This window comes from Dama dama, chromosome 26 (assembly GCF_033118175.1).
Source record: "Dama dama isolate Ldn47 chromosome 26, ASM3311817v1, whole genome shotgun sequence".
Lineage (NCBI taxonomy): Eukaryota > Metazoa > Chordata > Mammalia > Artiodactyla > Cervidae > Dama > Dama dama.
This window is the reverse complement of record NC_083706.1, coordinates 48,275,229-48,299,801: the sequence shown is the minus strand read 5'-3', so window position 1 is coordinate 48,299,801 and position 24,573 is coordinate 48,275,229. Positions and strand designations below refer to the sequence as shown.

Sequence of the window (24,573 nt, the reverse complement as noted above, 5' to 3'; positions counted from 1 at the left end):
GGTGTCACCAATACCGCCAATCCCCTCTTTGATAAGCGATATCAGTGTGTACAGGGGATGGACTTGAAGGTGGGATTGATGTTAAATATTAAGCAAACATGCCTTATGTAGAGAAAAGTGAGTAAGGATCCTTGCTCCGTGGACTTTTTCCCAGTGAGGTGGGAAGAGGACTGGTCATGGGAAATTGCGATCATTGAATCAGAGGATGTTAGAGATGGAGAGGCCATTGTCTTTTCCTCCAGGTGAAGAAGCCGGGAATGGACTTGTCCACACAGGAAGCAGTGAGAACCAAGCCACCTTTCTCTTCTCACCAGGTCCAACTCTCTCCTGGGTCTCTGGCGAGCAGATGGAAGGAAGCAAAGAACAGAGAGAATTTGGGAAGTCAAGGAAGACACATTGAGGGGCAGTCACTTCTTGCTCACAAGCAGCGTCTGCAAGGAGAATTTTGTGTGTGTTGATGACAGTGGGTGTGTGTGTCTGTGTAAGGAAGGACTCTGTCCCTGTGAGCATAAATTCCAAGTGGGTACAAGTTGTGAAGAGGCCCAGAAAATAAAAAATGGCCGCACATAATTTACCTTTCCCACTTTCTATTCATGTACGGAGTATGGAACATAAGAATGGTTCAAAGATTCGCTGCAGAAAATTACTGCTTCATTTGGGCTCATGTATCATCTAGAAGGGAACTCACTGGCTGCAGCTATTTTCAGCATAGATTATTTTTTTCACCTATGAACAAATGACCTTATTCCAAAGAAGACTTGAAATTGTGCTTCTCTATTTCTTTCCTCTTTCCCGTTTTTCTTCTATAAAAGGGCAACTCTTTCTCAGGAGAAACAGCCCTTTTCCATCAGTGCAAATCATCCAGGGCTTCTGGTATCAATGATCAGTGCATCCTGCTTTCATACGGCTGTAAGGAGCAAGAGCACAACTTTGAACTCGAGTAGGTTTGCTTGTTGGGTTTATCATCTGGAAAGGACAGAAGGGGGTTTAGTCCCTGCAAAGTGGCTTCCCTCCTAAATGCAGAGCTGGTGCATTCCCTTCTAGATGATACACAAACCTGAATGAAGCAGTAATTTTCTTAATTCCATTCTGATTAGTGTCTGAATAAGAATGACAGTCGACATGATCCCCGCCTAAAATAAGCCAGTTTCTCCTCCTCTCTCTTGACAGCTTTACCAGGATCTCAAGTTACCCTGAGCTCTGGCAACGCTCAAACACAGCCCAGGGCAGAGCAGACGCCCCCAGCCCAGCTTCTCTCTGAGCCCTCTTCCCATAACTGGCCATCGATCTGCTATCGTGGTCCAACCTGTTAAAGGGGAGCAAATTCTGCTACGGCGTTAGTCACTCAGTCGTGTCCAACTCTTTGTGACCCCAAGGACTGTAGCCCGCCAGGCTCCTCTGTCCATGGAATTCTCCAGGCAAGAATACTGGAGTGGGTTGCCATTTCCTCCTCCAGGGGATCTTCTCAACCTGGGGATCAAACCTAGGTCTCCCGCATTGCAGGCAGATTCTTTACCATCTGAGCCACCAGGAAAGCCCCATCATCCCATGAATCCCCCGCAATTCAAGGAGCTGGTTTTTTGACCATTCCTCACTAGAACTGCTTCAGTAAAACCGCACTCTCTGCAGGCCGTCTGGGTGGTGGTGTCACGTCAGCTGAGAAGGATAACTGTACACAGATCCAAAATAACAGAGGACGTCATTTTATTGGCTGTCCACAGGAATTTGGTCACACAAGGAGGTGAAGATTGCGGCGGTGGGTGTGTGCAACACAACACCTCAGGTTAACTACTAAACAGAAGGTTAACTGATACTGGATAGGATAAAACCCGCCCCTCCGCAGCCCAGGCGCCACCTACTCATGTAGAATTAAGCTGAAGAAGCTGGCGAGGATGGCAAGGTCCATTAGCCTTGGTCTGTTGCACCGTCTTCCCATAAAACAGCACTTGAGAATTCACGAAATTAAAAAAAAAAAAAAAGAACAAGAAAGAAAAGCAGCAGCAGTTCCTTTCCAATACCATCACCACCGAGCACAGACTGGAGCGTGGCATGCAGTCCACATCTGGTCGGTTTTTTTTTTCCCTTTTTTAAATTAACAAATGGAATGGCATGTCTATTTCAGATATTAGTAGCATAACACTTAAGTTCAACCTCAGTCCCGCCACAAGGGTCCCAAACCTTCTGTTACCTGGTCCACAGCAGCAAGAGGAGCACCCCAGGGGGCCCCCTCTCCTCCCAGACTCTGCTGGGGGTGGGGGTGCGGGGAGCTCCCGAGGCTGTCTCCCTCCCCCACGGCCCACCCTTCATATTCCAAACACCTGAAAATAGTCAGGTCTCTTTTCATTGTTAGCAAAGCCGGTCAGGGTGGGGTAGAAAATTCAAATGAAACCAAGCTGTCAGCCTTTGAGGTCCTGCCCGCCTGGGCCCTCTGATTTCTCTCCCAAGGAGGGGTCTTCCTACCCCAGGGCTTACAGCTGCGCTGGCCACCCGCGCACTGGGTCACACGGTGGGGGATCGCGGTGAGGGCGCCAGGTCTGCCGCTCCCACGGTGGGCAGCATCCCCTGGGCAGGCCGGGGCCCGGCGATCACACGGAGCTGAGCTTCACCAGGCCGCGCACCGAGTCCTCGTGTAGGGAGTCCTGGCTGGCTAGGCCCAGCACGTGCATGGTGCGGCTGTGAGCCAGCGGGCTGCCCGCCAGCATCGTGGGTGGCGAGGGCGCCTCGTCCGGGGTCAGGAACTGGTGGGCCACGTGCTCGTCTTTCAGGGGCAGGATGTCTGTGAGCGCGGCCTCGGCGGCGAGGTTGGGCATGGAGGAGGGCGGCGTGGGCGGCCCGAGCGTCAGGCTGGCGCAGGGCGTGCCCAGGCCCGGCTTCCCGGGCAGGTGCAGCTCGTCGCTGGTGAGGCTGGGCTCGCTCTGCAGCAGGGGCGTGGCCGCGGCCTGCAAAACGAATTTGGTGCTCTGAATGCACTGGTCTTGGTCGCACTGGAGAGCGGCAGGGAGCCAGCAAAGAGGAGGCAAGAGATGGCAAGGGGGTGGGGGTGGAGGGGGAAGGGGACACAGAGGGCAGAGGGGGCGGGATGCGAGAGAGAGAGAAACCCGTTAGTGACATCTGGGTCAGACAGGGTGGAGAGCGTGCGCAGCAGCCCGGCTCCACGTGGAGACTCCTGGAATCGGAATAGCCGCTCAAACTAACAGTCACCCACGGGGACCTGGGGTGGAGGGTCCCAGCCGCCGCAGGCTGGATGCTCCGGCCCCTGTTTGCAGGCAGGCCCTAACTTAAAAACAACCCCGGGGACAGAAGCACAGGCTTTGGCACCTGCCAGTGGGCTGAGGTCCATGCGGCTCCTATGCTGAAAACCACGGTTTACCCACATTGTTTCACAAATACAGGCCCCTGGGACTTCCCTCCTGGTCCAGTGGTTGACTCTGTGCTTGCTCACAATGCAGGGGGGCCTAGGTTCTACCCCTGGTCAGGGAACTAGATCTGGCATATGCTGCAACTAAACCCCAGCACAGCAAACAAACAAACAAAAAACACACCAAAACACACCAGCAAAAAAAAAAAAAAAAAAAAAACACAACAGTAAAAAAAAAAAAAAAAAAAACAACCAAACAACAACCCCCCCTGCCCCCAGGGCCTGTACGCCCATGTTCCCAGCAGCATTATTCACAATAGCCAAAGGGTGGAAGTAAGTGTCCATCAACAGAAGAAAGGATAAACAAGATGTGGTCTATGCAGACATGATGAAAGTGAAAGGGGAGAATGAAAAAGTTGGCTTAAAGCTCAACATTCAGAAAACTAAGATCATGGCTTCCAGTCCCATCACTTCATGGCAAATAGATAGGGGAACAGTGGAAACAGTGAGAGACTTTATTTGGGTGGGGCTCTGAAATCACTGTAGATGGTGACTGCAGCCATGAAATGAAAAGATGCTTGCTCCTTGGAAGAAAAGCTATCACCAACCTAGGCAGTGTATTAAAAAGGAGAGACATTACTTTGCCAACAAAGGTCTGTCTAGTCAAAGTTATGGTTTTTCCAATAGTCATGTATGAGTTGGACTATAAAGCTGAGTGCTGAAGAACTGATGCTTTTGAACTGTGGTGTTGGAGAATACTCTTGAGAGTCCCTTGGACTGCAAGGAGATCCTAAAGGAAATCGGTCCTGAATGTTCACAGGAAGGACTGATGCTGAAATTCCAATACTTTGGCTACCTGATGCAAAGAACTGACTCATTGGAAAAGACCCTAATGCTGGGAAAGATGGAGGGCAGGAGGAGAAGGGGATGACAGAGGATGAGATGGTTGGATGGCATCACCGATTCGATGGATATGAGTTTGAGTAAGCTCTGGGAATTGCCGATGGACAGGGAAGCCTGGAGTGCTTCAGTCCATGGGGTCACAGAATTGGACATGACTGAGTGACTGAACTGACTGACGGACTGACTGATGCAGACATGGAATATTCTTCAGCTGTAAAAAGGAAGGACATTCCGACACATAGTGTGACGTGGATGAACCTTGAAGACATCACCCTCAGTGACATAAGCCAGACACAAAGGAAAACTACTGTATGAATCCACTTATAGGAGGCACCTTGAGGAGTCTAGTAGGATGGGGGCTTCTGGGGTCTACAGGGAAAGGGTTGGGGAGTTTCCCTTTGATGTATTGAGTGTTGCTTTGCAAGAAGAAAAGCGTTCTGGAGATGAATGGTAGTGAGGGTTGGATAACAATGTGAATGTGCTTAATGCCATTGAATCGCACACTTAAACATGGATAAAATGGCACATTTTATGTATGTATATTGTGCCACACACAGAAAAAGAAAAATACAGGGACAACAGAAGCCCCTGAGGGCCTGATCACACTACTTGTAAAAGCCTGAAAATTCCTTACTGGTAAGTTTTCATCAGCTTCAAGAACCGTTAACTGAGCTGTGGTTTTTGTTTTTGTTTTTTAAACTCCCCCAGTTCCCTTGTGGCCAGCTTCTATCAGTAAGCATACACACTCTCATTGCTGGGACCTGCTTGAACCTTAGTGTCTAAATCCTGCTGTAACCCATGACTTTGAAAACCGTTTGCCACATTCAAACTGACTTCTGTTTAGAAGACCAATTCCCATTTGGGGGTGCCCAGGGACCAGGCTTTCTTCCATAGGATACTGTCCATATAAATTTCCTATCGGCATGTAATAGGGTACTAACGTGGGTTCCAACCAAGGAGAGCGTGATGTCTCTCCCCAGTGGAATTCACAATTCTCATGATATTAACTTTGCATGTTTTCAGCATCTTCTTAGAAGAAACTCGATGACTAGGGGATACCTGATTTAAGAAAGAAAAAGTCCAGCCTTTTCCTCATGGTGCACACTGCCAGAATCCCAAGGAGAATGGGCTGATAAACTTTCATGGTTGTAATTCCTGTGTGAGAACTTCAAGGGAGAAAATGGCCAATATTTTCAGGGTTATTGTGAAGATGATCCATGAAAAACTGTCCTTACACCTCTGCCTTTTTTACCTTTGTTTCTAATCCTTATTGGCCCATTTCTTGTTGATTTTTCTATTTAATTTTCTTTCTCTCTGGTTTCACCAACTCTCTCCTCCTCTTTCCTTCTCCATCTTTTCTTCCGTTGACTTCCTGCCCACTTCATTGCCCCTCTTCTCTCTTTGTCTGTTTTCCTTCCCCTCCCTCTGGCACCACCGACTCAATGGACATGAGTTTGAGTAAACTCCGGGAGTTGGCGATGGACAGGGAGGCCTGGGGTGCTGCAGTCCATGGGGTCACAAAGAGTCGGACACGACTGAGCGACTGAACTCAACAACTCTTTTCTCTGACCTTTTTACGCCTCCAACCCGCCTTGCTGGCTGTTTATCTGAGGACTCTTATCTTCAACCAGTAGAGGGAGCCATCCCTGCTCACTTTTTTCTGTCACTCCTTGGAGTAGGGCTGCTAGTCCAGCATTAACACCAAGAAGCCATGAGGTATATTTCAATGTATCTAACCAGTTATATAATCTTAAGGAAAAACAACCAAGCAGCCAGAGATTGGACAGTGACAATCCATCATCAAGAAGAGGAAATTGAGAAACTCCTGCTTTCATTCCAAAAAAACACTTAAAAGGTTGACATTTATGAAATACTAGGTCGAACCCTATGAAATTGCCATTTTTTTTTTAGGCCCAAAATCATCCAAACGCTGACTACTAATAGAATAGAAACCTGACTGCTTGTGAGAATGTCTATGGGCAGACCCTTCTGTCGGCAGCATAAAACTCATCCTGTCCGGAGTGCTGGAACATTTGCTGTGGTTGCAGGAAGCCCCTGACAGCTGGCTGATTTACTGTCTAAACGAAGCGCTGGCATTTAACTTGCAAAGAACTGTATCGTTTCAGATGTTCGGATGTCACACACATTATCACTTAATGTTACAGTTTAAAATACCATAGAGATAAGTTATTTTTGTTTCTGCAGATTTTCAAATAAAATTGCTCTTGCTGGCATACATGTTATTTTACTCTGGCTGACTTCTTGTCTGAAATAAACCTAGCAAACAGATTAAATGCTGCCAAACCCAAAGCTAGGAGTTTTCTAGATGGTCTCCTGTAAGAATTAAGAATAAAGGAAATTATTTACTTCTTTTGCTCCAATTCTGTCAAAAGTATTAGCATCAGGCACTGGTTATTTCTGCTTGGCTGTGAAGCTGTGTTCTGGGGTCTTATGAATGCTCATTTACTTTAATAAAAACACTATCAGTTTCTAAAATTCACCTAAAATGTAGTTTAGGAGGAGTTCTTCATTTTTATTCTCTTTTAAAACATTATCATTTATGTTTGCTCAAGTTATTTTTCTCTATCATATTTGAACTTTCAGACTATACACAGAGAGGTCTCCTGTGAGACCAGTTTAACGAATCTTGCAACTGCCAGCTTTAATTTGTTTTGATATTGGATGAAGGGAATTTAACAATGAGGTTAATTATGCCTGATTCATGTTGAGGTTTGACAGAAAAACAACAAAATTCTGTAAAGCAATTATCCTTCAATTAAAAAATAAATTTATAAAAAAATAAAAATGAGTTTAAGTAAATATAGCAAATGATTAAAAAAAATAGTCCAACAGTTATGTACTATGTTACTATCTTTGTGTTTAGCATATGATCTGAAAGGATCTTTGAAGCTACAAGTGCCAGCTTTAAACAAGCTAAGACCCTGATGTAATATAGAACTTAAATTATTTGACAATCAAGTGAGATATGCATACTAAAATAAGGTAATAATAAATGCCAATAATAGGGCAAGTAGGAATAATGAAAATATGATCTTCAGTTGGCCCTGGGGTTATGTGCATGAAATTCTAGCATGGGCTCATCAGAAATTCACTGGTATTCATATAACAAGGGCTACACTTGGGTCACATGCATCTTTTTAATAATTTAGATGTCACTGCATTACTTCTCTTATGTTTTCCTCCTTGGGAATCTGTAGTAGAGGGAAGATCACTTAGGTACTAACTAACCATCTCCATTCCCAATTATGTGAGATGGTAAGTTAACAGTGAATTGTCCCATTTTTGAGATGCTAAGTTAGACCTCAGTGGGTACTCTGATGACAGGTATCTGTCAATATTTACCTGATTCTCCAGCCCTGCAACATCAGTATGTTTTTCTAAGACTTGAAGCCTTTACCTTCACCTTCTGAAATAGTGCAATTCCCTGGGAGCACTTTTCCTATCATTTGAGAAATGCCTTTCTGATCTAGACTTTAATAACAAAACAGCTGGCCAAAATTTGGCCTGAGACACCTAGAATCTCTCTGCAAAGGAACATGCCAAGTCTGGTGCTAAATATAAAGTCTCCAAATGTTCCTCCTTTCTAGGTGAGCACTAGAAATACTTCTAGGTCAGAGCAATCATGTCCCACAGCTAAATCAGTATTTACTGTTGATGGAATGGAGCACAAAATTGTGTGTCTGGGGAATATGGCAGTGTTGGCTGCGAAGTGTCCTCTGATCACAGAGATAAGGCTTCTATTCCCAGGGATAGTGGATAACCTCTACTGGGCTAGTAACCCTTCTGTGTACAGGATGTATACAAAACTGGCCAAAATATGAGAGGCAAACATTTTTCAACAGGGCACAACAGACAATGCAAGGCTGCGATCCCTGAAAGGGAAGAAACTCACAGGCGAGCTCCACAGTCAAGCAGCCCTTTCCTTGGGGAGAATTTCCCCACCATGGTATAGGCTGAACAGAATACAGAAGTTATTCTGAGTAGAGAAAGCAGAGATCAGATTGTCAGAAGCTTCAGTGGCTGGATCTGTAGGGCAGGGCATCGCAGAAGAGAATGCTGTGCAGAGAAGGGGGCCAGAGATGCCAGTGAGGGTCACTCCCACAAGTCTGTAGCCAACAGCCATGCTGCCCATGTGCAAGATGAGTCCTCTCTCCTGTCCCCCTTCCCCTAAAGCCAATGAGACGGCAGCTGCAATGAGGCTGAGAGGCACATAGATAGTGGAAGCTGAGAAAAAGAGTGCCTGGGACCACTGATCACATTAACATCCCCCAAACCTTGTTAACATGCCTGGCATCCAGCTAGGGCATTCAGAAGGCTGCACCTTAGGAGTAAGACTCATACCCTAAACGGAGATCCAGGACCACCCCTAATGATGGAGAAGTCAAACCCTGACCAGGTCTTTGGAAGAGACAGAATTTGGAGGCTGAGCTCCCTCAAATTAGAGGGCCTGAGAAACATCTTGGACTGCCCATAAATCTGCATTAACAAAATATAAATCACACCTGTACAAGTTCAAGCTGATTAGCCACTAACTGAACTGCTTGCTAAAACAAGGATCAACACTCTTCAGAAGACAACAAACCTAGTCTCTACAAATATACTATCCAAAATGTATTCCATAAAATATCAATACACATATAAATAAATAGAAAAATGTAATCTAGGGTTAAGGAAAAAAGTGGACACCAAACCCAAGGTAGCCCAGATAGCAGATACAGACTTTAAGCAGTATAATAATGTTCAAATATTATACAAAAATATGGCTTCAATGAGTAAACAGATAAGGAATCTCAGTACCGAAATAAAATTCAGCAGAGAAATTAAAAGAACCAAAAGAAAACTCTAGAACTAAAAAGTATAATAACCAAAGTGAAAAATTCTCTGCATTCACTTAACAGTATTTGGAGGGGGCAGGAGAAAGAATCGCTGAACATGAAGATAGATCAAAAGAAATTACCTAATTTGAAGAACTGAGATAGAAAGTTTGAAGAAAAATGCACAGAGCCTCAGGGACTTATCCTTTGGGGCAATGTCATCAAATGGTTTAACATAGGAGTAATTGGAGTCCCAGGAGAGAAAATGAGATAAGGCAAAATAAATAAATTAATAAATTGAAGACATAATAGGCAAAATGTCCCAGTTTGATGAAAAATGGTAACTTTCAGATCCAAGAAAATGAATGAACTCTGAGCAGTTTAACAGTGGAGGTCACCCTTGGACTAGGTCAGTAACTCATTTGGTATTGATGTTTCTACCTGGACAAACTGTCAAAACTTAAGACTAAAGTACTGTAAATTGGTTCATGCTTGGGGGAGCAAGGCAAAAAAGAGCTAATGTGCCATTGGTTAAGACTGTCATTTGTAACAGAGGAGAGGCTGAAGCTTCATAGATTTTTGCTTGGTCAAGTTTCAGGTCCGATTATGGAGAGGTTGCCTTCAGTCCCCCGCTGGTTTTGTGACCGACCACAGCAGATTTATCATCCTTCTGCATGGAAGGCCTGGGCGGAGTGGTTTCCCTGCCCTGGGAGGAGCCTTCATGCCACTCTGTCCCATAAGAAGATCACGCACCTGGGATACTTTGGAACATAGTTAAGAAGAGTACTTTAAGGAGTCGGACTTCTAAGGACGAAATATCAGCTTACCCATTGGTTAGCTATTTCACAAACTAGGCATCCCTGAATCTCAGTCTCTTCAAAGGGGTGATTAGAATACTCACATTAGGTGGTTCTGTGAGGATTCAACGAGATGATAATGCATGCAAAGCACTTAACCCAGTGCCTGGCACATAGCAATCCATCTCTCTCTTTCCTTCTCTCATTTAACCAACACTTACTGACTCCAACTACCATAGGAACTAGTCTAGACAATGGGGATATAGTGCTGAACAACCAGCATTAATTCAGTTATTATTATTATTGCTTGAAATGCTTTTAGTAAGGAAGTAACTGTTAGTCGCTCAGTCGTGACCAGCTCTTTTTGATCCCATGGACTGTATAGCCTGCCAGGCTCCTCTGTCTGTGGAATTCTCCAGGCAAGAATACTGGAGTGGGTTGCTATTTCCTTTTCCAGGGGATCTTCCCGACCCAGGGATCAAACCTGGGTTTCCTGCATTGCAGGCAGATTCTTTACAATCTGAGCCACCAGGGAAGTCTATTAAAATGCTTTTAATAGAGGACACGAGGATTTCCCACCTGAGAAATCTGTATGCAGGTCAAAAAGCAACAGTAAGAACTGGACATGGAACAACAGACTGGTTCCAAATCAGGAAAGGAGTACATCAAGGCTGTATATTGTCACCCTGCTTATTTAACTTAAATGCAGAGTACATCCTGAGAAACTCTGGGCTGAATGAAGCACAAGCTGGAATCATGATTGCTGGGAGAAATATCAATAACCTCAGATATGCAGATGACACCACCCTTATGGCAGAAAGTGAAGAAGAACTAAAGAGCCTCTTGATGAAAGTGAAAGAGGAGAGTGAAAAAGTTGGCTTAAAACTCAACATTCAGAAAACTAAGATCATGGCTTCTGGTCCCATCACTTCATGGCAAATAGATGGGGAAACAGTGGAAACAGTGACAGACTATTTTCTTGGGCTTCAAAATCACTGCAGATGGTGACTGCAGCCATGAAATTAAAAGACGCTTGCTACTTGGAAGAAAAGTTATGACCAACCTAGACAGCATATTAAAAAGCAGAGACATTACTTTTCCAACAAAGGTCTGTCTATTCAAAGCTATGGTTTTTCCAGTAGTCATGTATGGATGTGAGAGTTGGACTATAAAGAAAGCTGAGTACTGAAGAACTGATGCTTTTGAACTGTGGTGCTGGAGAAGACTCTTGAGAGTCCCTTGACCTACAAGGAGATCCAATCAATCCATCCTAAAGGAAATCAGTCCTGAATATTCATTGGAAGGACTGATGCTGAAGCTGAAACTCCAATACTTTGGCCACCTGATGCGAAGAACTTACTGATGCTGAGAAAGATTGAAAGTGGGAGGAGAAGGGGATGACAGAGGATGAGATGGTTGGATGGCATCACCAACGTGATGGACATGAGTTTGAGCAAGCTCCAGGAGTTGGTGATGGACAGGGAAGCCTGGCGTGCTGCAGTCCATGGGGTTGCAAAGAGTTGGATACGACTGAGCAACTGAACTGAACTGAATAGAGGACAAGATCTTTCATCCACAATTAAAATCCATATATCCCTGAAATTTGACTTAAATTCCCTTCAATGTATAGATGATTGAAAACAGATCTTTTCCTAGGAGTAGATAGTGACAGAGGAGAGAGGCTGAGGGTAATGGGATGTGGAGTCGGTAAGCATATGGGAGAAAGTCACCCTGCACACAGTCAGGATTGACGGCCCCAGCGTAGCAAAGTGTAGGCTTGAGAGCGTGAACTGCTGGGGTCAAAGTGTGATGTCTGAATTGGGCAAGTTGACCGAAGTCCTCTGTGCCTCTGTTTATTAGTCTGTAAAATGGGGATAAAATCAGTAGTAGCCTCAAAGAGCCAGTGTGAGTTATATGAAAGCCTTGGAAGGGCACGTGGTAATGCTCCGAGCCGCTGAGGTGTGGGGTTTGGTGAACACTATGCCGTGTGAACATGAAGGACCTGGAGAGAGGAGGGTGGGGCAGAGACACGTCAGCCTTCGTGTTCTGCTTGGGGCCAGCCTTGCCCATTCAGAGCTGTCTCCTCTCCCCTCACTCCCGTTAACACGGTACATACACCACAGGAGCCATAAAGAACAACGGAAATAATAAAAAGGCTCATGCTCTAGTGCCCGAGTGGCCTATAAATGCAGAGAGGAATGGAAGGTTATCTGGCGCAGTGATGGCGCCGCAGCCGGGATGACAGGCTCTGCACCAGAAGGACCCCTGAGCCCTTCCGCCAGCGCTGACTCCTCGGTCTCCCATCGCCGGGGGTGCTAACTCCCCCAGCCTGAGCACCTCTGTGGTGGGCGCTCCCACCCGCCGTGAGCGCTGGGTGTTGGGCATTTCCCTCTTGGGTTGAGAACAGGTTGTCTCCTGGCCTACCTTCCTGACCTGTGGGGCCATGTCTCATCTTAGTCCCCTAAAGACCTTTCAGATCCAGCCTCCGCTGAACACGTTCTGACATATTGGGGGCATGCCCTGCAGTGGGTAGGAGCCTTAGGGGTCCAAAAGACTTCTCCCAGCCTTAAGCCTGGTGGAAGCCTGGGTTTCTCCCAACACAGGCACCACGGCGAGACAGGAAGTGCAGGGGGCCCCAAGGCAGTGAACATTTAAATTTATCTGTCTACGAGCAACTCGCTTTATAATTTGGTAATGATTTCCCTGTAATTACATGTGTGCTGGGGAATTCTTACGAAGTGAGAAAAACCCAACCTACAAATCATTTCTAAGAGGTAATGAAATTTTAATGAAAGCTAAATTTAACAATTAATGAAGTTGACATATTCATGGGTCTCGCAGACATTAAACATTTATTAATTTTGATTTTGCTGTTTTCTTTCCGTGTTTCAGAGCTTATAAGTTCTTTCTTCAGGTCTTAAAACTTTTCATTGTCCTCAGAAAAGTACACAGATGCTTTGCCTACAGTGTCTAGTGGGCAAAATGCACGTGTCCTATCTCTCGGCCCTGTGGGTTAATTTGAGCCTACCGAGGCCATCACTCCATGTCACGGCACCAAAGAGAACTCCTTTCCTCTTGGTTCCTGCTTCCACACTCTGGGTGGAGCCTTTTCTAGGTATGATGGAATCAGGGGAAGGAAGGAATGAGGAAAAGAAGACAGGAACACACTAAATATTTGTTTAGAACTTCCTTTAAGCAAGCCCCTGCAGGGGAATGTTTAACCAGCCCCAACCTACTGCATGCCAGGCCTTTGTTATAAAGTGGTGATAGGAGGGGGGGTGAACATCATTACCAGCTTCTTCATGGTATGGTTTACTAACTTAAGGCTCTCTGGATAAATCGACTTGCTGACATCACGCAGCCCTGAGTCAGTCACTGTGACCCCAGGCTCTCTGATCTTACATCCACACTCTCTGTCTTTCCCCACCATGTCCAGTATTACTTAAATCTGCCTGTTTGCAAAGTTTTTCCTTCCACTGTCTTTCAGAATCATCCTATTCTATTATCTTCCCCCGGCCCCAGTGGTTATATTTTATTTTTTATAATTAAATTTATTTATTATTTAATTGAAGGATAACTGTTTTTACAATATTGTGTTGGTTTCTGGGAAACTATTCTCTTATTCTATTAGATTGAGAAACTTGATTTGACCTGGTGGGGGCAGAATTGGCAGGGGCAGGTAGAGAGAAAGTTAGCGAAGGATAATAAATGTTGATTTTAAAAAATAATCTTCCAGTCTGTGAGATGAAATCAGATTAATAGCCCAATGATAAACATGGACACATGTTACGGTTTTTTTTCTTTTTAAATGCCAAATGGAGTACTTCTAGAATAAATAAAATAGATTCACATTTCCACTACTTCAAAGTGAATTTCTGCAAACCATGTCATTCCTTCCTAAGTATGGGGGAGCAGACCTCCCCCGAATTTTCTACACAGATGCCTGCAGGACAGCCCCCCTACCCCCAGGCATCCAAGGGGACCCCAAGTTCACATACTGAGATCAGATTTCCCCTAACTGGCACCTCCTTTGATATTTCCCGTTGGTGATTTGTGTGGTCATCTTGTCCCCAAGCTGACAGGCAGGGGGCATTCCTGGCTCCCCACTCCCAGGCCTCCACACAGACTCCATCCCCAGGTCCTGGAAGGTCGCTGCCTCTTTTCTGAACACACATCTGCCGTCCCAGTCTGTTTGTCATGGATTCTGTTGTGGGTGATTCAGATCTACAGACAGCGCTGGGGGCCACACTGGGTCCCTTCCAGAAACACTTCTGTAGAGAGAATCGCTCCTGATGGAGAGGCCGTGCCTTCCAGACCACTGAGGAATGTGAAGGCCCTGAGGGTCAAGGCCAGCCAGGCTGCGAGTTCAGGTGCCCATGGGAAGACCTGCCTTGGCCCCACCTCCCAGGTGCAGAGTGAAAACAAAGCATGTGTCTCCACCGTCACAGATGCCCGACTCAGGGACCTCTCCGGAGACCAGCCCAGTCCGTTTTTTGCTGTCAATGCCTGAACAGCGTGTCTGAGTCTCTGCACTAAGGCATGCAGGGCTGATTAAGATTTGGGCTGCAAGTGGGGAGAACTGGTGCCTGAGTCCCCCTCTGCACACTTAAAAAGGGGGTGGGGGAGTGGGCATAGACTGTGGCAAGGGGACGGCAGGGCACTCGGGGACTCTCCAGAGGCCCATCCTGCTTGGGCAGCTCTGCCTCGCCCTGGACAGCAGCCCGGTTCTGGGTGAGGGGGCTTTCCAGTCCAAGACGTCTCTGGAGGCAATGTTGTGTGAGTGCTCCTCCCACATAGCCCTGAACAACCCAACCCCCGACCCGGCCCCGTTGCAGGTGGGCTGACCCTTCAGTGGACACTGCCTTCACTTCAAGCTTCCTCTCCCTCCCTGAACCATGCGCGTCCTAGGAAGCTGTCCAGGCGACCAGCTGTTACGGGTCAGTGAACCCCGATGCGGGAGAGGAGCCCTTGCGGGGCGCCCCAAGTCCTACCATGTCGCTCTGGGACTGTGTGGCCCCATACGCAGCCATCCCGTTGGAGGGCGCGGCTGGCTGCGGGGTGTCGGGCTGAATGTACCCTCTTCGGTCGATGAGGCTACGAGAGAACACAGAACAACGCAGGAGACGGAGAGTGAATCAAAAGCTGAAAATGCCGACAACACTCTTTTAATTTCCATCCATCATTCCATCAGCAGCACGTCTGAGCACCGGCTGTGCCCACGTGGCACAGACCAGAAACCACACATCCGCTGTGCACTGTCTGCTTCGCCGTCTCTGTATTTTTTGGTGCAGCCTCTGGCTTTTAACTGCCCAGACCCTCCACTGCCCTGCCCGTCTGCTGTCGGTCCTCTGAGGCCCCCAGCCTCTGCTCCTGATGCTTCATCTGCTTTCTTCCCTCCTCGGCTCCTCTCAGCCCTGCCCGTGACCCTCCTGCTGGCCCACGTCACTGCTGGCTGGGGTCACAGTGATCTCCACCCACATCTTCTCCAAGCTCCCAAGGGAGGGCAGGCTTTATCTCGTCTGCCCCAGGGCACCCGCCCCAGGGCACCCTGGGCATCATGCTGGCTCCGCCTGTGCCCACGTGCGCCTGTCGTGGAGCGGAGGCTCTGCCACCCAGCAGACACTTGCTGATTGAACAAATAACACCGGGTCCTCGGCCTCCCGCAGACAAGTTTCCCGAGCAATCTCTGTCTTTACTCTATGGCCCGGTTGCCCAGGTGGGAGGTAAGGGTGAAGCTTACTTTGCCATCAAAAGGGTCGCCTGTTTCCCTCCCCGACTGAAGACTCCAAGATGACCTTGGGTCTCAGGGCAGAACTGCCAAGGGCGACAGGCAGTTCGGCTAGTAAGTGGGGCTCCCGCCAAGGCCCCGCTTGGTGTGGGGGGCACACTCCCGGCAGCCTCTGGGAGACGTGCCGAGCACACCCAGGTGCCCGCCTACTCCCCTTCGCGGGGCAGGGGCTGGGCGGTTGAAGGCTGCTCCAGGCGTCAGGTCTGCCCTCGGAAGACAGGGGTCATCGTCACAGCTGCCACCTCAGGCCTTCAAGAGGCAGACTGATGAGCCCTTAAAAAACACTTGTGGCAGGATCTCAAGTGGGACTCTGATTCAGTTTCAGTCAAATCCCCCGAAGGTTTAGAAAAAAATGAGAGGCAACAAGAACCTCCATCTGCCAAAAGAGAGGTGCTGGACCCCACGCAGGACCGTCAGAGGGGTTCTCTTACCAAGTGTGCAGCCATCTTCAAGGGTATCAGAGATCAAAGGTGAAAGGGCATGGAAGGATGTCTTGGGGGGAGGGGTCCCCAGCTTCCCCCAGTGATGAGATCCAGGGCAGAGGCTGGTAAGGTGCGGGTGGGGGCTGGGCATGGCCCCTGGGGGAGAGCCGGGGGAAGGCGGCTGGAAGGGGCGTGTTTGGGGTCAAATTGTCTGCCCCCCAAAAGGTATGTTGGAATCTAGCTAGCTCTGGTAGGGAGGAAGGGGTGGAAAGTGTTAACTCTCAGGAAACTTTGAAGTTCTGATTCACCGAAATGACACTATTTTGGAGGAAATGAAACTGCCCTGAGCCCTTTTTTTTTTTTTCCCCCTCCAACTGACAGGAGAAATTAAAGGACATGCAGAGGATTTCATACAGGAGTCCAGGAGAAGAAAAAGAACTAGGTCATCAAGAGAGTTGGAAGGGACGGGAGGGATTATAGAAAAAGTGGTTCTGGGCCTGCCTCCTGCGTGTTCAGCCTGTTTCAAGGGCCAGCCATGCCCCCGGGGACTGTGACACTGCCCCCCGGCCCAAGTCTCCTTCTGGGCCCCAGAAAGCCCTAAGAGCTTCCCTAAGCTCATCTCATCTCTCTCTTCTCTAAAAATTTATTTTATTTATTTATTTTTGGCTGTGCTGGGTCTTCGTTGCCACGGGGGTGTTCTCTCGTTGCGGCAAGCGGGGGCTACTCTTCCCGGAGGTGCGTGGACTTCTCAGGGTGCAGCACCAGCTCTAGGGTGCGCGGGGGCTTCAGTAGCAGGTACGGTGCATGGCCTTAGTTGCTCCCTGGAATGTGGGAATCTTCCCAGACCAGGACCAGGGATCGAACTTGTGCCCCCTTTGGCAGGTGGATTCTAACCACTGGACACCAGGGAAGTCCTTCGTCTCATCTTCTGCCTTGCTTGTCCCCGGGACTGCCCCCTCCCCCCGCATCACTCCCCCAGTTCTTCCTCTGACAAGCCGGGCTCTCCCCTCACCTCTGGGCCTTTGCACTTGCTGTCCCTGCTTTCCTCCTGTGATTCCTTTCCCCCAGCTCCTCCTGCTCCTATGGTTCACACCTTACACCCGCTCCTCTGGGAAGCCCTCCCAGATGTCCCATGGAGCCTGCACCCCGACCCCATCACAGCCCCTCCTGCTGCTCAGACTTGTCCTTGATGGACCTTTTTGTTGACATTCTTTAGGGGGCATACCCAGCCCCCAGCCCAGTAACAGTGGCCAAGAGAATTCTTCCGACCAGCTGACCCACAGCACCAGCTCGTAGGGCCTGACCCTGACCACATCTTGGGACTTTCTGCTTTTCCAATCTTCCATTCTTCCTGCTGTTACGAGAATCCCTTCCCCCAAACCTGGCTGTCTCCACCCTGCTGCCCCTACCCCACCCCCCGGAGGCTCTGCAAGTAACAGATCGTGGGTCTTTGCCCTCCTGGTCTCTGGCTCTTGTGGGGAAACTTGAAGACAAATGCTTCCTCCCTCATGAGCACATTGTTGCACTGAGAACGCTTTAGAGGCATCTGTCTGGGGCACATGCTGCTGGGTACTCGGGGGGTCCTTGGCCCCTGTCTGAGGCGAGGGACACTGCTCATTCTATAGGCTTCTCTGGGATGCCGGTGAGACACCCTGGCGCTCTTTGGGGCCCAGGGTTGGGTGAGGCAGGGCAGAGAGAAGCAAGGACCACGGGAGGGAGCAGTGAAGACAAGCAGCACCCCCCCTTTCATCAGTTCCAGCTCTGGGAGCCCAGGGACCTATGACAGAGGGCAGCACCCAGCTTTCTGCGCAGACCCTGGAGCAGCCAAGCTCTTCCGAGTGGAGGGCCAGTCCTGAGAAATGCCCCTCTCCAGAGGGACTTGGATTGTGGAAAGAGTACAGTCCCAACTCGGGCAAACCAGATAATTTGGTCCAGTTGTGGGAATAATAATTTCAGCTACGACAAGATCTGATCTGTAAACTATACAAAGCGGTGCCAAGTGCAAATCAAAGACTTGGGAACAAGAAAAGTGATCTGGACAAAACGTGAGACTTTGGAATTCTTTTCCTAGATTCGGAGGTCTGCTTTAGAGACGACGAAAGTTGCTTGTCCAGGCCTCTTTTGTCTCTTCTACCTTGTGTTTCCTGGCCTATCCCTAGGGTCCACAAATAAACACATGCCAGGAGGAAACAGGTAAACTGTGAAAACCCAAGCATTTCCAGAGGGTTTTTCTGGCCTGAAGAGCCCCGAGAGGGATTCCTGGGTGAGTCTAGTGCTCGCTTGGAGAGGGTGCCCTCCGGGCATGTCCGGCCTGGGGCGGCCCTTCCATCTGAGCCCTTGGCTGTTCCTTCTGCTGTTGCTCCCCAGAGGAGATCTCGGAAGGACAGGTCGGGGGGCCCCCTAACACCCCCAAATTCAGGACAAGTGTGGCACACTGGGCTCAGCTTTCTAGACACAAACTGGAAAATGATCAATCTCCAGTTACCCAATGACACCAGGAGCTATAAAGTAGTGCCAATTAACAAGTGGCCTTGGAATATATGCTTGATATTCTTTGGGGGGTGGGGTGGGGAGGGGATCACTCTTCCTTCCTTAATGAAGTTTCACTGACTATCAAACCCAGTGTGCAATCCACGAGCACATGTTAGTAACGACTGACCAGGGAGCTATAGAGAAAAGTGAAAGTGAAAGTCACTCAGTTGTGTCCGACTCTTTGCAACCCCGTGGGCCATACAGTCCATGGAATTCTCCAGGCCAGAATACTGGAGTGGGTAGCCTTTCCCTTCTCCAGGGGAATCTTCCCAACCCAGACCTCTCACATTGCAGGCGGATTCTTTACCAGCTGAGCCACAAGGGAAGTCCAAGAATATTGGAGGGGGTAGCCTATCTCTTCTCCAGCAGATCTTCCCGACCCAGGAATCAAACTGGGGTCTCCTGCATTGCAGGCAGATTCTTTACCAACTGAGCTATCAGGGAAGCCAAAAGTTGAGACAAACCAGCGGCTTTGTGGTTTCTCTCCATTTACACAGTTAGAGGTCAAAAGAGAAACTCATCCTAGAAACCTGGAAAACTTGCTCAGTAAATACTGTTGATGATTGGCTAATCAGCTGGAAATAGTCTATATACCTGGGCGTAACTCACAAAAAGTTTAGAGCTGACTGTGTTCTGCGTAGTTCTGACAGGGAGGCAGCAGGTACTAGCTGACATACACAGGTTCTGATATCGGATGCCTAGGTCTGGGTCCTGACGAGGCAGCACTTACTGGCTGTGTGATCTTGGGCCTGTTACTTAACCTCTGTGTGCTTTGGTTCCCTCTTCCACATAATGGGATGTAATAGTACCTCATAAGTACAGAAGGGCTTCCCAGGTGGTGCTAGTGATAAAGAACCTGCCTGCCCATGCAGGAGACTTCTGAGATGCTGCTTGGATCCTGGGTTGGGAAGATCCCCTGGAGAAGGAAATGGCAACCAACTCTAGTACTCTAGCCTGGAGAATCCCATGGGCAGAGGAGCCTGGAGGGCTATGGTGTCGCAAAGAGTCGGACAAAACTTAAGCGACTTAGCACATAAGTACAGAGTGAGGTTTTAAAAGTTAATCCATGCAAAGCAGTTAGAACAGAGCATAATGCTATTTGACAAACGTCAGCCACGGCCATCATTAACATGACTGCCATCTCACCATCAACAGAGTCTCAGCTCCTTCAGCCCACACGGATCGCTCCCTCTGAACTATTCTAGCATGTCTATTCTGTACGACTCAGCTCTCACCACTTACTTCTACAGGCTTTCTAATCACTTCCTCCACTGTGTCCCAGGTCCCTCTCTACAGCCCTCTGCGCATCACAGACATTCAACATCTTCTAGTAATTCATGGGGGGTCCCGTGCCTCAGTTTCCCTATTTTGATCCTGAGGGGATTTTCCCAAACTTGACACAAATTCAGTGGAATGTTATGCCAAGCATATCACAACAAGTATAAAACAAGTCACATCTCTATTTCGTTAAGGCTGTGTCTCCGTAGCATGAGCAGAGAGCTGACCGGGCCGGTGGTCTCCACAGTGGCCGCCTGAGGCCTCTACTAACACACAAGCTTCCCCGGGTCGACCCTGATGCTGGGAAAGATTGAAGGCAGGAGGAGAAGGGGATGACAGAGGATGAGATGGCTGGATGGCATCACTGATGCAGTGGACACAGTGAAACTGAAAGTTGCTCAGTCATGTCTGACTCTTTGTGACCCCATGGATTATACATTCCATGGGATTCTCCAGGAGAGAATACTAGAGTGGGTAGTCATTCCCTTCTCCGGGGGAATCTTCCCAACCCAGGGACTGAACCCAGATCTCCCGCATTGCAGGCGGATTCTTTACCAGCTGAGCCATCAGGGAAGCACATAAGTTTGAGCAAGCTCTGGGAGATGGTGAAGGACAGGGAAGCCCGGAGTGCTGAAGTCCATGGGGGTCGCAAAGAGTCAGACATGACTGAATGACAACAAATGCTGTCTGAATCTTACCTTGGAGAGATTGGTCCACACAGCGCGACGCAGCAGTTTGTAAAGATGTTTCCGTAGCTGTAGGGGTTGTAATTTTCTTTACCTCTTTTATTTGACCAAGATCCTTTAATCTGAAAGAAAAGGATAGTCAGTGACACAGTCTGCCTCACACCAATGCCCCAGGTTGGGTCAATCAGACCATGAGAAGTCCATAAAGAATGGAAGATGGTCTTTACTCGTTTCTTCAGCAGGAGAAACCAAGGTACTTTTCTCAAGGACAACTGGCATTTACTCTAAACTTGGAAATATCCCCAAACAGCAGGTCAAATCAGGGGGAGAAGTAGCATTCTCTGGGGAAAATAATCTATTTCCACAACCTGGTACTTAAAGGCCAGTTCACATAAGCAAGTGGAGATCTTTTTTTTTTTAATCACCGTTTTTAAAGTCTTTATTGAATTTGTTACAATAGTGCTTCTGTTTTATGTTTTGGTTTTTTTGGCCATAAGGCTTGTGGGATTTCCGCTCCTTGAGCAGGGCTTGAACCCGCATCCCTTGTGTTGGAAGGTGAAGTCCTAGCCGCTGGACCACCGGGGATGTCCTGATGGTTTCCATATCACACTTAGTGTGATAAATAGTACTGTCATTAATGGGGTAACGTGCCTCCTCCAACTGCCCATTGATAGCCTGGATTCAGCTCCTAAATACTTCGGCAGAGTATTTCTGATGCTCTTAGTTACCAACCACGAGTAACTGTCTTAATAGTCTCTAAACTCATGCATGTCATCAGCACTGATTTTCCAAGTCTTTAAGGCAACCTGACTAATCCTGAGACATTTAGTTCAGGTATTGACAGAGACTTCTGTCAGAATCCAAATATTCGGAGCAGAAGGGACCAGGGTCATGACAAAACATTTTCCAATGTTAGGTTTTCTGGTTTTATATCTCCTCTCTGTTGGCATTAAATACAGGCAGATAATCCTAGACAAAAGGTTAAATTTTGGGTCAGGGCAGTCGCCTCCCAAAATATAATGGAATCATTATCTGTGAGAAGCCAGCCTGCACCATCTCTCTTCAGGGGCAGGGTGGCAAATTGCTCCCAAAGCATTGCAAACGAACAGAGCGGAAGCCCACCTTGGGCCTTGGATTAGGGGTCAGCCAGCCGCTCTGAGTATCTAAGTGGTGTGGTCAGGACAATGTGATGATTTGTGATAGAGAAATTGGAGATGGGTGTTGGAAAATGCTTCTCCCGCAGGCTCTTTGCTCCCAGGGGCTCACATCTGGAAAGGGAACTCGGAAGACCTGGCCGCCCCCACCTCTTCTTTCTTTATTTCCCACAGAAGAACACGCCCATGCCCCACCCTGCAGGAACTTACGTCTTCGTTTGTGGTCTGGTTGGAGCTTATCAGGTACGTGTGGAAACCCGAGAGCCCCACGATGGACCAGACGGAGAAGAAGCAGACCACGGCCTCCAGCACAGTACTTGGAGTCAAGGAGGTGAGCTGGCAGGACTGTGACGTTCACAGGGCCCCAGGGCAGCTGGATGGATGAGATTTGGACAGGAGCCACCCCCAGGCCCTCACTCGGGCCCTGGCGTCCACCTAGCCTGGCACTGGTGGTCTCCTAGCCTGGCATCGGTGGTCTCCCAGCCCGGGAAGACCCTCCGGGGCAGGCGCAAGGCCACGTCCTCCTTCACGGTGCAGCGTTTGTACTCAGCAGGGGATTGGCGGCTCGCTGACCAGGCCTTATTCCTTTCTCACGGCTGGCAGTTCTTGACTGTCCTCCCCGCCTGACCTTGGCACCTTCCTTGTGACCCACCCTGCAGCCATAGGCAGTGGCAGCAAAAGCAGGGAACACACTGGTTGGTGTGGGCAGTGGCCCAGGTCTTCGCTGAATGGACTCACTTCAATTGCCGCCCCTACCCTTGCCTTCTGAAAGCTGGGCTGGAGCATTGACAAATTTCTCTCCCGACCTGATTTGAGGCTGTGACAGCCACTTGCAGGGCTGACCGCGGGCAACTGGAACCCGGGCAGCATTTATCTTCCTGGCTATCTCCCTTCCTGGATGGCCCTTCCCCCCACAGGATGCCCACTCCCATTGCGGATGGGCTTCTGACTCTGCAGGGGCATTTCTCAGTGTGGCATCAGGGTGAGTGGGATTTTTTTCTTAGGGGACCTTATCCCAGCCCCTCAGCCAACCCTGACACATAGGGCTGTCCTCAGCTATTTGACAGGCAACTAGGAAACCTGGATCCACACCAGACATTGAGTGATGGGGAGCTGTGAGTTCCACAAGATACGCTAAAACCAAACGGGGGGAAAAAAGCCTGGCATTCTTCAACAGATGCGATAAATCAACCAAGAGTGTGGCCATTTGAAAAGACTAGAGAATTTTTCTGTCCCACAAATATTGATAAGATTCTATTTGCAAGATATAGATGGATCTCAGGAAAAAAAAATTGTCAGAGGTCTGGGAGTTTAAATATACATCATGCATTTGCCATTGATAAATGACAAGCCAGAGAAAGTAAAATACTTGTGCTTTCCTCATGCTTCCAAGGATGGAAGCTATAGATCATGTGGTAATATATCACCATTGATTTTTTTCAGGTTTGGATATAATTTCTCTTTGGACCAGAGAAATGAATATATCAGCCAAGGCAATGCCACCATCTGCCATGTCATGATTAACAAATGCCACTGTCTGGCTGCATTCAAAACAGGAGGCATGAATGGGCTCCTGCCTGTTGACTGACATTCAACATCAGAATAAACCACTGGGTCTGCTCTTGGAAAAAAGGAAACACGCTTTACTTTTCTAAGGTTTAAATTTCTAGAAACTGCAAGGTTTCAGAAGAGCCCTTCTCAGAAATTAAAGACATTTCATGAGAACAATGCCCAGTTGGCCATGGTGCCAAGAGCGCGAGCAGTGAGGGTCTTACAGATCCAACACATGGTGCTCTGGGGGTCCCACCCGGTCCTCACGGAGGAAGGAGGTGAACGGGATGGAGGAGGAGCCACACATCTCACGAAGAGGAAGTCTATGGTGGATTCTGGAAAAGTGGGCGAGTACAGAGGGGTAGGGAGGATCGGAGGGGGAAGAGAGAAATGGGGAGAAGCAAACCCCTGCCACTAGCCTGGGCAACACTTTGATTTCTGCCAGGGTCACCCAGGGGGACAAACGGTTATGGCGGAGGTCTCGCTGCACATGGGGGCACGGGGATGGTGGCTCAGATAGCAAAGATGGTCCTGTTCTCAATCGCCTGCCCGCAGGCTCATAGACTCCCCTCCTCCCAGCCTCATCTACCCACCCAAAAGGGCACAGATGGGGGGAGGTGGTGACACGGGAGCCCTGTCCGCACCGGCTGGGAAGCAGAGGCTAAGTGGAGCCCCGGGAAACTGACAAGGAAGCCTGAGTCGGGAGAACAGGGTGGTAGGAAAGAAGCTGACACTGGCAATGAGCTTGTAGAGGCTGGAAGGGAAAAACAAGAGGGTAGAGAGGTCAAAGGGGAAGTGACAAAAGGAATGGAGACAGGGTAGGAAAGAGAAGGAAGAATGAACCAAAAGATTTATTTACTGAATCACACACGAAGAGCCTGCAATGGCACCCCACTCCAGTCTTCTTGCCTGGAGAATTCCATGGACAGAGGAGTCTGGTGGGCTGCAGTCCATGGGATCGCAGAGTTGGACAGTACTGAGCGACTTAACACACATACACACACACACGAAGAGCCCGTCTATGGTCTCAGAAATACTTATGCGTCATGAACAGTTGGACAATCCAGGCAGAACGATGGTCCTGTCAAAACATATGTAACACCCATCTGTGTGAACATACGAAAGCTGGCATGTGAAGCTGGACGCGGGTCATAGCCTCTAGCATGGCTATGGCTTGCTTCGCAGCTGCTGTTCCTTTTGCGATGCCACTGACCGGATTACCTCCAAAAGGAGGCATTGTTAGCAGCAGATGCGGTGTTTTAAAGGTTT

General features: G+C 48.5%; 1 protein-coding gene across 4 annotated transcripts in view; it reads right to left on the bottom strand.

Moving 5' to 3' along the window:
• Window positions 1-1,687: 1,687 nt before the first annotated feature.
• ZDHHC14 (zinc finger DHHC-type palmitoyltransferase 14) overlaps window positions 1,688-24,573 on the bottom strand; it is a 275,105-nt gene continuing 252,219 nt past the window's right edge. For 2 of the 4 annotated variants that reach the window (XM_061130484.1, XM_061130485.1), the window contains exons 6-9: window positions 21,964-22,066; window positions 20,612-20,721; window positions 14,885-14,987; window positions 1,688-2,984 (exon numbers count right to left, since the gene is read on the bottom strand). In XM_061130484.1, the coding sequence (XP_060986467.1) occupies window positions 2,586-2,984; window positions 14,885-14,987; window positions 20,612-20,721; window positions 21,964-22,066 (715 nt within the window). In that variant the 3' untranslated portion in view covers window positions 1,688-2,585. The remainder of the gene's footprint in view (window positions 2,985-14,884; window positions 14,988-20,611; window positions 20,722-21,963; window positions 22,067-24,573) is intronic. The other 2 variants (XM_061130486.1, XM_061130487.1) reach the window with 1 other exon arrangement.